This window comes from Perca flavescens, chromosome 22, assembly GCF_004354835.1.
Source record: "Perca flavescens isolate YP-PL-M2 chromosome 22, PFLA_1.0, whole genome shotgun sequence".
NCBI lineage: Eukaryota > Metazoa > Chordata > Actinopteri > Perciformes > Percidae > Perca > Perca flavescens.
The window spans coordinates 13037802-13051097 of record NC_041352.1 but is presented as its reverse complement, the minus strand read 5'-3'; the positions used below and the strand labels follow the sequence as shown (position 1 = coordinate 13051097).

The following is a 13296-nucleotide window of genomic DNA, read 5'->3' as shown; positions in this document are numbered from 1 at the left end:
ATGAAAGTAGTCTGTGTTTGTGTAGGCAGACTGAAGTGTGAACACACATGTGTGTTTCTGTATTGTGTTAGTCATTGCATGTGTGCGCGTGTGTGTGTGTGTATGTGTGTGTGTGTGTGCGTGCGTGCGTGTGGGCACTGGTGTGTAGCCAGTAGACCTGCTCCTGGCCGACAGCAGGCTTCATTATGGAGTCGGGGAGAAGGAGGGAGGGAGAGAGAGAGAAAGTCAGAGTTTGACAGAGTGTGTTTTGGTGGCGCTGCTAATTGAACTGATGTGTCATGGAGACTTGAGGAGCATTAGGCCTCCGTCTCTGTCGACTCGACCGCAATAGATAAAGATGTAGGCACTGGAGATGATTAGTCACTTTCATATCTCACATCTGGACCATTCACTTAAACGTCAGGGTACAAGTGTGTATTTGTAGGCATCCTAATATACACCAACACACATGCTTTCTTCTCTCTCTCTCTCTCTCTCTCTCTCTCTCTCTCTTTCTATCTCTCTCTCTCTCTCTCTCTCTCTCTCTCTCTCTCTCTCTCTCTCTCTCTCTCATATACACAATCACAGCTCTCCCAGTCCAATAAGAACTATAATGAGTGTAGTGATGGTAGGAGGCTGGAGAGGCACGACTCCTTATTATTCACCTCCCGCAGCTGGCCGGACACCACAAAGAGCCTTTTGTACCTACACACTCATACACACACTCTCTTCCCTACACACACACACACACACACACACACACACACACACACACACACAGAAGTAAATATATACAGTGTATTTCACTCTCCAGTCCACATTCATACATTCTTTATTACAAATAAGAAGAAGCTGAGGGTTTATTCTTCCCCAGCACTCAAACACACACACACACACACACACACACACACACACACACACACACACACACACACACACACACTCTCAATTTCTTCTTTTCATCTTGTATCCCCTCAGCCTATACCACCTTAAAAAAATAAGCAGAAAGGTCTGTGGATGGAGACAAAATAAGATAGTGGCTGCCTGAATCCATAACTCAGCCATGCATAAACTTCTAAACATGCACAAGCTTCAAACACACACACACACACACACACACACACACACACACATCAGGTACTTCACTCTATAGTCAACTTAGCACATTCATACACACAGTCTTGCACATACACACACACACACAAACAGCCCAACCACCACTTCCGTACTGACCAAACAGGCAGCTTGTTTGTGTGAGGCAGTAAAGATGCTATCAGGTGTCCTCCCACCCAGCTCTCCTGAGCTCCAGCCAGAAACACATTACAGTGCTGCCCGTCTCTGAGCAGCTGCCTGTTAAAGGTGTTGCACAGCATAAAATCGCTGCTCTCCATTTACCCATAATGCATATCAGTGCTCTCGCCCAGGGGGGGGGGTGTGGATATGAGCCGAAATCAGCAGACTAATTGAATCCAATTTTGTGTTCCACATGCCACTTGTCACATTCGACTGCTTTCCGCCATGTTTTCACTTTCGGTTAATTTCTCAGAAATTGAAATGTGAGTGTGGCCGAGTGAAGAGTACAGGAAATGTTTCCTGGATTCTGTTGTTTTCTTGTAGTTGTATTACTTTGTTTTATTACCACACCATATCAACTGGAAAGAATGAGATGAAACATTGAAATAGCTATATTTTAATCAGCTTCTTTTGCCTAACAGTGTATCAGAGTTTAATTTGAATACAGTCTGGCTCCTTCCTTTTGTTCAGATGCACATCTACATGGTCAACATGTAATATATGCCTAAGATGACCTTTTCACTGCTCTCGCTCAGTGAATGTCATTGTAATGGAGTTATTTTATTTGCTTGTGGCTGTGTGTTGGGTTTATGGGTTTTTATGGGCAGAGCTAGTGATGTTTATTTCACATTCTCGGGTCCATTTTTAATGCATTATTCAAATTTTTTTTTCAAAAATTGCCACTCAAAAAGCGAGGAGACTGTTGTTGTTTTTTGTTATTATGCCAGATTTGTATTCACATACCCACTATAACAAGGCTCTTTTATTGCAGGAAAAGACAATAAACTGTCCACTGTCCTTCAACCTTTTCTTCATATCATGGACCCCCGGGTGGTACCAGGGTGATACTGGGGACCACCACAATATCTTTATGGCATTACGTCATACTCTCACCATCCCAGTTTATGCAATCAGTTTATGAGTATTGCTACCATCATATCTGGTAATATTTTTTTATTATTCAACTTTTATTGAATTTTCTAAATAAAAGTTGCAGTGCATGGATTTTCCTTACAAGGGTGGTCCTCTCAACAAGCCACAGAGCTTTTTGTATTTGTTCAGTCAGTGGGTCGCCTTTGTTAAATAAACACTGGCCACCTTGCTGTAAACTGCATATACTTTAGCTGTAGTTGATGTGGATTCCTTTGGAGACCTTGAATGAGGTTTAGCCTTAAAGCCAGTAATTATCTCTTTAGCCCTCTGCATCAACACTAATCCTCAGAGAGTGCAGGAGGAAACGCTTACCAGACAAGCCTCATTAAATATTTACTGTGTTTGGCCACCATCAACAACCCACACAACAAACACCCACAGATCGTTTGCCTTTTTCCCCCCCCATTCATGCCATGTGGTGCTTTTTTTGTCGCTGTAGGTGGCGGCGAGACGCTGAGGTGGACACTTTTTTTTTTTTTTCCGCCCCTTTGTTATTGGCTGATAATCACAGATTGTGCGCTGGTCTGTGATGCGTGATGATGTTAAATATTAATGTCTGGAGATGATTACTGCACTGGATGGAGAGAGGCAGGAAGTGTGGTGGAGGTGACACCCTCATTCATCACGGGGCCCTAACCAAATCTAAATCCTCCCTGTGTTTTTAACCTTGATACCCCGGGGAAGAGAGGCAGGGGGAGCGAGGGGGAGGAGGAGACAGAAATGAGGGCCGATAAGGAGAGACAGAGAGAGATGAAGCAGAGGCACAGAGTGGAAAAAGAAACAAGGAGAGGCAGGAAGAGAGCTGACACAAAGCGAGTTATGAACAGTGTGTGAAAAGAGGGTGAAAGAAATATAAAGATAGATAGATGGATGGAAAGTGAGACCAAGAGAGAGCGTAAAAGAGGAGGCAATATGGTGAAAAATAGACCTGCATACTGTGTAATGTATAGTGCTCCTCTCCTCAGCTGACCTGTCAGCCGATCCCATGTGACAGGCTGACGGATGTGCAGAAAGGAACTCTTATCTTATTTTGTCGAGGTCTGGCAGTCACTCAAGGCCTCTTCAGCATAAATAAACAAGCGGTGAGGAAAATGGCAGCCATCTCACCTTATCTTCTACGGTGTCATTTTCTCCAGACGTACAGTATCACTACTTCCACCTCCTCATTCATTTAGCTGGGCACAAAGGGGTCTGGCCTGACTATTACCCACCTATTATATTCCTGAATCATATCATCAAAGAAGCAGAATATTTTAGTCCAAATAAAAGTTGGCTGAAAGAAGCAGAGGCAAAATATATACTTCTGGTACTTCTGAACCAGACTCGCATATCATACTGTTGGAGCGTCAGTGGTGTTTTTCATTTTTATGGCGCGGCTCTCAAAGCCACATGCAGAGGGGAGAAAGAGTTGCCATTACTGCCTTCTTTTTCTCTATCACTCCACTCCTCCTCCACTTTCCCCCTCTTCTCCTCCATCCTTTCCCCTCAGTTATGAATTAAACTTGATAAATAACCTTTTCTGCCTGGCTGGTTTGCCTCTTGCCATGTTCAGCAAGTGGTCTGAAAGAAAAGTATCCTTAGTCAGGGCATGCATGTAAAATGGCAAGCAACAAGGTTTGGGCCAGGCAAACAGGGCTTGGTGTGTTTGTACAACACCGTCTCACGGCTGTTCGTGAAATGGTCACGTTATTTTAATCTATTGATTCGTGTTCACAGGGATGTTTTTCAATTTTTTTTTCGTGGTGGCCAGCACGAAATGGTCTATACAGAGATTGTGGGGGAGGACGCCTCACACGTCGGGAGACAGGCGCCTCACACGCCAGGAGACGGGAGCCTCACACGCCGGGAGACGGGACACGGCCGTGGGGGACGCGTGACAGTAACGGAATGGCGGAGGTTGGGTTAACGGGGAAACAAAACGCCACACGCGGGACGCGATCCCTGGCCTCTAGGGTGAAAGTCCTGAATCGTTTGACCCATCCACCACCCCAACCAACCTCATTACATGGATTTTTGGCATTTCATACTACTCGCTACCATAGTCGTGCTGTGACCACGACATATGCTTCCCATTTAAATACATTAGATTACATTTTCGTGCTGGCCACCACGAAAAAAACAACAAAAACGTCCCCGTGAACACAAATCAATAGATTAAATAACGTGACCATTTCACGAACTGCCATGAGACTGGGTTGGTTTGTAAGGGGTATTTTGGGGGGTAGCGTACTGGAATCAAAAGGCTTTCTAGGATGAATGAAGCTTTGAAAAGGCTGTGTATTATTTCCTCATAGAATAAGCTGTGTATTAGTCACTGCAGAGAAAGAAAAGCCATTGTCCTGTCCTTTTATTATGCTTGGGAAATACACCACATATATCTGTCTGAGCCTGTCATGTTTGCTTTAATGATCTGGATTATCTCTTCCTATGCTAGACGTGGCAAATACACCTGCCTGCAAACGTGCTTCCATGTAATAACTATCTATGTGAACTGCAGCTAAATGTTTTCTGTTATTTGATTGCAGGAGTACCAGTCATGCAACACCCTGCCATGTCCTGACCTAAAGAAGACCACACCCTGGACTCCCTGGACGCCCGTCAACATCTCCGACAACGGCGGGCACTATGAGCAGCGTTTCCGCTACACTTGCAAAGCTCGCATCCCAGATCCCAGCCTGCTAGAAGTAGGCAGGCAGAGGATCGAGATGCGCTACTGCTCCAGCGACGGATCCACCGGCTGCTCCACTGACGGTGAGTGCAGAGTGGAAGAGACAGATGGTCTTTTTCCAGCTATCTAAGCCTCTGGATGTTTTCCGTTATCTCGCTCCAACTGGCTTTCTGCGTTTCTGCAGGTTAGTTATTGGTCTCCTCGCCTCAAGCCATTCCTTCTTTCTGTGTGTCTCTGTTGTTCCTTAGGTCTTTCTTTCTGTGCTGTTCAAACTTTTCCCCTGTCTGTCCTGCAAAAGTTGAGGAGACGCTATCTTAATCAGCTCTCTTGTTTATGATCCCGTCCTCCACGACTTTATCAGATGATCAAAGCATCAGACATGTTAATGAACTTCCAATCCACAAAGCCGATCAGCAGTTTACGGCTAATTTTAGCTCTGCCGTGCTATCTTTCACACTCGTGCACAAACACACACAGACGCATGCACAAAGTTCAATTATAGTTTTGCAAAGAAGCACAAACGCACACTCTTTATCCATCATCCTGGGTATTCCCTTCTGCCTGTGTCGGTGCACCACACAGTCTCAGTGAGCCACACCCCTGGTGAATTAAACACTGTAAACGTTTGTGCAAACAAACTGCTAATTGAGAAGTTGTTTATGTTGTCAAGTGGAAGGATCCATATTAGAGGGGAGACGGGCGCGGTGGCACCACACCACAGCAAAGAGGCTTCAGATGCAGCAGTTAAAGTTTGTTTATGGATCTTTGCCTCAGAGGGAGAAGCTGATTTTTGTAGGGCTTTATAGTTAGCGCCTGGCTATGATGCGGCGGTCTCCCATCACTTTGGCTTCATCAATGTCTCTGGGTGGTCGGTCTCTACACCGCTTACATGCCCCATGCGTGGTAATCACAGAGGAGAGCCCTTATGTACGATATTAGTGGGGGGAAGGAGGGGTCTTTTGATCTCTGTTTTTTCCTTTTCGGATTATGAATCTCTCTTTCTCCTCCAGTGCTGTTGCTAGTACAGGTTGTTCTCTTCACACTTTGACGCCAGCGCTTAAATGTTCCTGTACAGTTTTAAATGAGCACTGGTAGGAACAGAGAAACCTGACCGCAGACTCAAAGCCTTAAGAGGAGTGACACCACCACACCACCAAGACATTAGTGAACAAAAGTCTTGAGCTTTAATAGGTCTGTCTTGTTTTTGATTAGCGGGAGGAAGTAACAGACACACAGTGTTTCATTAGAGGTTGTCACCAGAAGCCTGACATCAGATTAGCTTTAGCGTTAATCACTGCCATTGAAAAACAAAGGCTGAAGGTTCAGCAGTCCCTTTGGCAGTGAGTCAGGCTGTGCTGGATGTAAGCAGCCTATAGGCTACAGCAGGCAGATGGTGATGTATGAGGTGCACATTATGAGCGTTAAATATGGGTGTTGTTTTCACCAATCTGCCATCAGAAAACATGGGAGTAGCTGTTAACTCAGCATTTAGGTGTAAATGATGTACCAACAGTGCTGCAGGTTACATTTAGACACGTTTTCCTTTAAAGAGGAACTTTATATATAAACTTATATACTTTATTATATAAACTTTAGAATTTTTCTATTAATAGATACAAACTTTATTATACAATCAGTGCCAAAGATTATTAACAGCAGTGATTAGTCATGATGCTATTGCACTTCGTATTCCATATATTGGCATTTAAACTAGATAAGTAATTAACACCACTGCAGGAAATAATGCTGTTCAACATTGCTTCAAAGCACGGCAATGATTTTATTTTATTTATTTATATTAATATTATTCGCTTATTGTAAATTAAACTATTTAACATCAAAACTGGTTCACTCAAAGATTCTTTTCATCAGTTGTGTACATTTGACAGAAAAAAACTTCAACATAGAATATGAAACAATTTCATCTTCCTTAAAAAAAAGAGTTAAAAAACAGTTTCACGCCAGTTGTAGTATACAGCATGAGTGTAAACAAGACCTGTTGAGGTGTACAGTACGTGACTTCTGTGTGCTGCTCTGCTCTTGTCCCACATTGATTGTTCATCTAAGACTTCAATATGATTCACTTCTCAGATGAGTTTTAGGCCATAACTGTCGAAAAAGAGGATGGACTCCAGTCCACTTCTTCATTTCAACCATTATCAAACTTGTCATCCATCTGGAGAGCACTGTGTGTGTGTGTGTGTGTGTGTGTGTGTGTGTGTGTGTGTGTGTGTGTGTGTGTGTGTGTGTGTGTGTGTGTGTGTGTGTGTGTGTAAGCGGGGTGTAATGTGCATTTTTTGCCATGTTGTGGGTGTGTAGATATGTGCCTCTGTTTGTGCGTGCTCATATGTGTGTGTGCACATGACATTTTTCCAATTTGTCCCCCTCCCACCATCCACCTCTGAGCCCTGGGAGCAGCAGTTAACTTTACTTATAGCGAGAGGCCATCGCAGGATAATTACCGCCACAGTGAAGGTGTGTATTGATGTCCACAAGTGGGGCAAAGGACTGAGATCCCACCGAGATGATGAAAACCCAAAAAGGATGGTGTGTCACCTGATAATGATTTACTATTTGCGTCAGGCAGCAGTTTTCGATTAGAGCGTTGGGCAAGTTACTCAATTACATTTTACTCATTGAAAAATTAGTACTTTAGTTAATACTCAAAAGTAATGGAATTCATTCCATTACTCAGTACTTTTTTTTTTACTACGCTCACACATCACATCTTCTGTATCAAGCGTGTAGATAACGAAAACAAGAAAGTGTGTATGTGCATTTTCACATCTTAACAAAATGCAACAAATCAGCCAGGTGAAATATGTGATAAGATTGTGTGTTTAAACATCTTATGCAAATCAGGAGTAAAGACTTTACACTCTCCCTAAAGCCAATACTGTCTTGAAAGCGATGCATGAACTTTAAAAGTCTATTTCGCTGTGTAGCTGTCGCACTGATGTCGCTCCCCCGCTACTCAATAAAAAGCCCACACTGCCATGTTGTCTGAGATCTTCTTCATCTCCCCCTGCTCTGGCAGAATGCCACTATGTTTGTAGCTTGAAGCATCAAAGTGATCAGATATACCTGACATTTGATGATTTGGATTGTATTCTGAGACACGGCACATGTTATTGACCACCTGAACAGCTGGAAGTCTCATCTGTAAAGCACAGATATGGAGAATTAATCCCTGCAATAAATGGAGACAAAAAAAAACATGTTTGAGATATGTTTTTGCGACTTTTCCGACCTCTCCCCAGTGCCTCTTTTTCTTTGTGTCTCAATGTCTATCATATGAAGATATCTATCTGTCTTTATTATACGAGATACATTATAAATATGCGATTTAACCAAGCATTTACAATGATCTTTTATATAACCTACTGACTGTTTCATATCAGTGATCATAGCTTAATGATAGCGAAGAGTTAATTACTTAAGATCTGTAGTGATTTAAAGACCTCTCTTGTCATGTACGCCCATTGATTAATCTTTTATCATTTGTAGCCATTTTTCCTTTTTATCACATTTCACATGCCTGAATGAAAAACCAAACATTTGATCATTTGCATAATTGCCTTTTTAGGCGTGTATGTTTAAACGTCCATGAAGCAAAATTATAAAACATGGCTTTTCTTTTTCTGCCAATTAAATGACTCTTCTCTTTACTCAGTGATACAATATGTCTTCATATAATATGTATGCATTAATACTCAATTAATATTACTAAGTGGCTTACACGAGGCAGTTGGTTTTTGCGTATTCGCCATCTTGCACACATGTATTTCTTAATAGATTGCTCAAAGAGACCTCTGCAGAATTAATGTTATTAATGACTCTTATAAAGACTCCTTCCCTACTTTTTTCTGTGTTGTGGTTTTGGAAAGATAAAAATTTGCATCACTCTCCCAAATCTTTAAATGCCGGGTGTCACTCTCCCTGCAGCCCCATGCATGCACAGTCTTTCAGTGTATGGAGAAATCCAAAGCTTGACAGGTCTGCTGAGCTATGATTGGACACTCAGTCACTGTTCTGGGGAATGGTTTTGCAAACAGACAATTACTAACCAGCCTGCTGTAGTCTGCATACAGCTGGAATTCACCCTCCCACTGTTGCCAATATTAAAACCAGTTACCTGCCTATCATCCGTCAGCCTCAAACTAACAAACTTTAGTTATTAGTCAGTCTGTCTGCCACCAAAGGCCAGCCTACCGCACAAACCTGATAATTTAAATGATGATTTCTGTGAAGCCATATGTCTATGAAACAGATATGCCTGCCTGATATAATCAATATCTCTACGTAATGAGTTAAAAGTTCAGTAACACTTGTTTTATGATTCAAAAAAAGTCATCTCAAGCTTAAAAAAAGCTTTGCAATCATGCATTCACTCCAGTTAGTTTTTCCTCATTTGCATCTCACAAAGACAGAAGCAGACACACTAAAGGAAAAGAAAAGAAGGAACTGGAAAGATGAAAGACATTTCTGTAGAAGGCTGTGAGTTTGTAATTTTGCAGGCTTGTGTCGGTGAGTGATGGCTTCATTTTTTCCCAGGGAGAAACGGTGGAGTGTCAGCAGCTTGATGTGTGCTTCAGCTGATCTGGTATCAAGGCCAGGGCCTTCTCATGGGCGACAGATTAGTTTCTCCTGCACGGGTGTCATGAGCAGACACCGAGTAGACACAGGACATTGCTGAGGGACACTTCTGACGGATGACAACTATTCCAGTACCCTTATTGTCTTTCTGTTTCTCTGTCCTGATCTCTCTCCCTACAGTTAGAGCCCCCTTTTTTATGTGGACTGCTCAGTGTTTTTCAGTCAAGAAACATCTAGTTCAGCAAAGTTAAGTGAACACACAGTTATGTTACAATAAGTTACACAACAGTCTGGTCCTTGAGGTACTGTATGTGTTTCAAAAGGTCGAAATTAATTATGTATAACAATATTTATTGACATGGAAACAGACTTTGGTGATTAGACATGAAGTTAGCAGATTCTGTAGGACACCATTCCCCTGGAGCCTAGACGCTGGTGATGGTGGAGTAAAGCCAGTAGGCAGATAATGGAAGCTCTCAGTTGACTCTGGCAACAAGATGGATGTTGCAAGGTTGAGTAATAGTAAGTCTGAAAAAAATTACAGTGATTAAAAAAACAAAATATCTTTCTTTCTCCATGCCAAATCTTAATGAAAAACATCTACTAAGCTGTTGATGACTGGATCTCTCCCTATATGGGCTCTCTGTCTGTTATGCTTCAGTTAAGTATGTAACCCATGCCCTTTCCCAGATTACTGTCAGATGGAGTTTACAACCTTATTGCAATTATCCTTGACACCAAATTTGCAGGGAACCGTTGGAGTGCCAATGACACACTGTCTGTTTCACATTTGCCCTCAATGTGCCCCTCATATAGAGTGGCATAGATATTGGTGACATAGAGTCAACAAATTAGCAAACCAGCGTAGGCGATGAAAATATACACAGCTGCATGTCGGAAAGATTTGACTTTGTTGGCAGGAAGCCACTCTTTGCACGACACGCCTGCATGAAACTATTGCTCTGAGCTCCTAAAAACATCAAAACAGAAGATTCTAACAGATTAACAGTACCCAAGAAAAGTTTCTTCTCACATTCTGACTAAGTCATGAGCTTGTCTTCGCCTGTCTTCTCTGACATTGGTTCACTTTCCGCTTTGTTGCTTATTTTTATCAGACTGGATGCTACCTCAGAGTGGAGAGCAGTGCTGTGGTACTTACAATTATCAGGGAGAAGGAAAGGGCTTCTTTGATGGAAGCAAGTTTCCTTTGGTAGAAAAAAAATCAATCCTATGCATGCTGTTTGTTGGCAATATCAGGTAGTTGCCTCGTTCTTATAAAAGCACTTACAATTACCACAAACACACACTTGAAGCCCACGACCACTACAGCCAGCCGTAGCAGAAGGTATTTTGTGTTACCTTTGATTGTAGTGGCAAGAGCGATGCTGCGTTAACACAACAGTTCAACAACAGAACTGGTTGTTGTTAAATACTAAGATATTTTGCTTAGAAAAAATACATACTTTGGAAAAAAAATTGGTTAAATGGGTTTTGTACAACAATTATCTAAAACATACCATTCTGATTTCCCACATTCCAACTAGTTGCTGGTTTGAGTTAATCTCACCACAGTCTAAGTCTGGTGACTTGAAACCTGCATGTGGAAGGTGATCCATAATTTTCTTGTCAAAGTTATGTTATTGTTGCAGTTTGGAGCAGAGGGGACCATTTTCAACACTCTTCTTGATGGTGCATGCAAGGGCAAATTGTCAGTCAGATGCTGAAAATGATATCATGTGATGCTGAGTTATCCTACGTTGTCAGAAAATAAAACTCACCAGATAAACAATAACAATGGACGATGTGAAAACAATAACACAAGAAAGTTTGCTGATTGGCAGTGGACTGGAACTTTGAATGTCAGATATTTGCTGTTAGGATAATTAATTATCGAAGAATGGACAAAATCACTGGGGTACTCTTAAAAGCTTGTTTACTTGCAGCAAGGAGCATATATAGCACTTCGTAGTACAGAAATGACTGACGAGTGGTCTCAACAGTGGGTTTTTGAAGGAGTAGGGAGTCAAGTTAGTTATACGGTTCACACAATCATTAGCTTTCTTCTTATCTCTGTTCAGGCTCGGCATCTCCTCCACATTATGCACTCTCTGCCTTCAGGGCATCCTGTGCTTTTTGCAAGGTCAGTGGCTCTCATGATTATCACATGAGAAACAGAAATAGTTGCACACAGACTTCATGCAAATAGTTTAACACTAAAATGAAGCATAACAGTTTGCTAGAAAGCATCATTTTTCTAACATTGGCAGTGATGGAAAAAGTATGTTTGAGGTTAATGTTCTAGAAATGCAACCCTAAACTGGAGTTTAACCTACTGCTAATCCTTTTTAAACAATAAACCCTGCAAACGCCACAAATAATCTAATATTGTTCTTTCAGTCCTTGTGTCCTTATAACCTCAAACATTATAGACAGACAGTAAATAAAAATGCTTCAGTCCAATAAATCTCTGAAAGACATTTCTTGGGGGACAATGTTTCAGCAGAGGACACTAGAGGTTGGGCCTTTAATCCCCCTTTTAAAACGTGTCACACTAACAAGCCTCACCTCGAGTGAATTTATGAAACATCCCATAACATTCAGGTTAGTATGTCCATCCTTGTTCTTAGCTATTTGTACTCTGTGTTTCTGTGCATGTGCAATGCTAGCTTTATAGGGTTTGGGTTTTAATTTCACCCTTTAAATTAGCGCTTCAATGCCTCTGGAGGGTTTCTGGGTCGACCATTGCTAGGCAGACCTCGGGACAGCCCAGGGTGCACTGTCATATAGAAATCAGGGCATGATATGCAAAACAGCCATACATTTTCTTTTTTTAAATATAAATATGGAGTGTATGTGCAAACACACGTTTGCAGAGAGACATTACTGATCCGATCCGGAGGAGGGAGGGAGGGAGGAAGAGTAATGGGGAGTAAATGTGCAGTTGTGAATCTAGGACAGGCTGGAAGAAGCACTTCTCCACTTTTTCTCTCTCAGTGTGGTCCAGTGTTAGTCTGATGTCGATAAAACTTTGTTCACACATGACAGTGCATCCCTTCACTGCTGAAGGTTAGCGATTTTTCCAGCTCTCCGTCTCTCACATCTGTCTGTCTCAAAGCGGAGTTCTCTCTCCGGTTTGCAGATGTCATCTCATCTCCATCTCTGCTTCTATCTCTTAATTCTTTTCTTCTCTCTTCTTTCGCTGCTTTAGTGCCTTTACAGTTGCCTATAGTGTACATTGCACATCATTGCGTGTCTGTGTGGCCTCATAGAGTCCCAATTCCTTTTTTTACCACACATGCATACATGTTTATTCTCTCTCACACACACAGAACTTAATACTTTTATTTACAGTGTGCTTTGCCTTTGAGCATGGTGTGAGATTGAGCAAGGGGAGGGAAAAGGGAAATCTTTTTTTTCATGTCCTAGTTTCTTTGCAGTGGGGACTATTGGATGTTGTGCTGTGTCCTTCTTAGTTTTGGCTCGGCCCAGCTCGTCAGGAGAGCGAGGATTAATTCTCTCCGGCTGTGTGTGGTTCTTGTGCAGATCAATAGATCCAGTCGCTGCCTATTTGAAAGGGAGGGCACCACGCTGTTTGTTTTGGCGACGGGAGGGCAGTCCCTGTGAAGTAGCATTAACAATACGCACAGCACCCCAAAGTAGTCTCAGAACAAAAAATTGAGCAAGCAAAGGAAGTAGTCAGTAATTGTTTGCATACCTGTATTGGTGTGTGCATGGAAGTGTGTGTGTCCAGATTAGGCTCTTTTAATGTGTATATGTGCATGTATGAGAGAGATCATTATAAAGCACTCCGTTGTTAGGACAGAGCA

The 13296-nt window shown here is 42.2% G+C and overlaps 1 protein-coding gene across 4 annotated transcripts in view; it reads left to right on the top strand.

Annotated features, from left to right (window-relative positions):
• Positions 1-13296, top strand: part of sema5a (sema domain, seven thrombospondin repeats (type 1 and type 1-like), transmembrane domain (TM) and short cytoplasmic domain, (semaphorin) 5A) — a 111563-nt gene that overhangs the window by 85177 nt on the left and 13090 nt on the right. For all 4 annotated transcript variants that reach the window (XM_028569875.1, XM_028569874.1, XM_028569876.1 and 1 more), the window contains one exon: positions 4731-4956. In XM_028569875.1, the coding sequence (XP_028425676.1) occupies positions 4731-4956 (226 nt within the window). The remainder of the gene's footprint in view (positions 1-4730; positions 4957-13296) is intronic.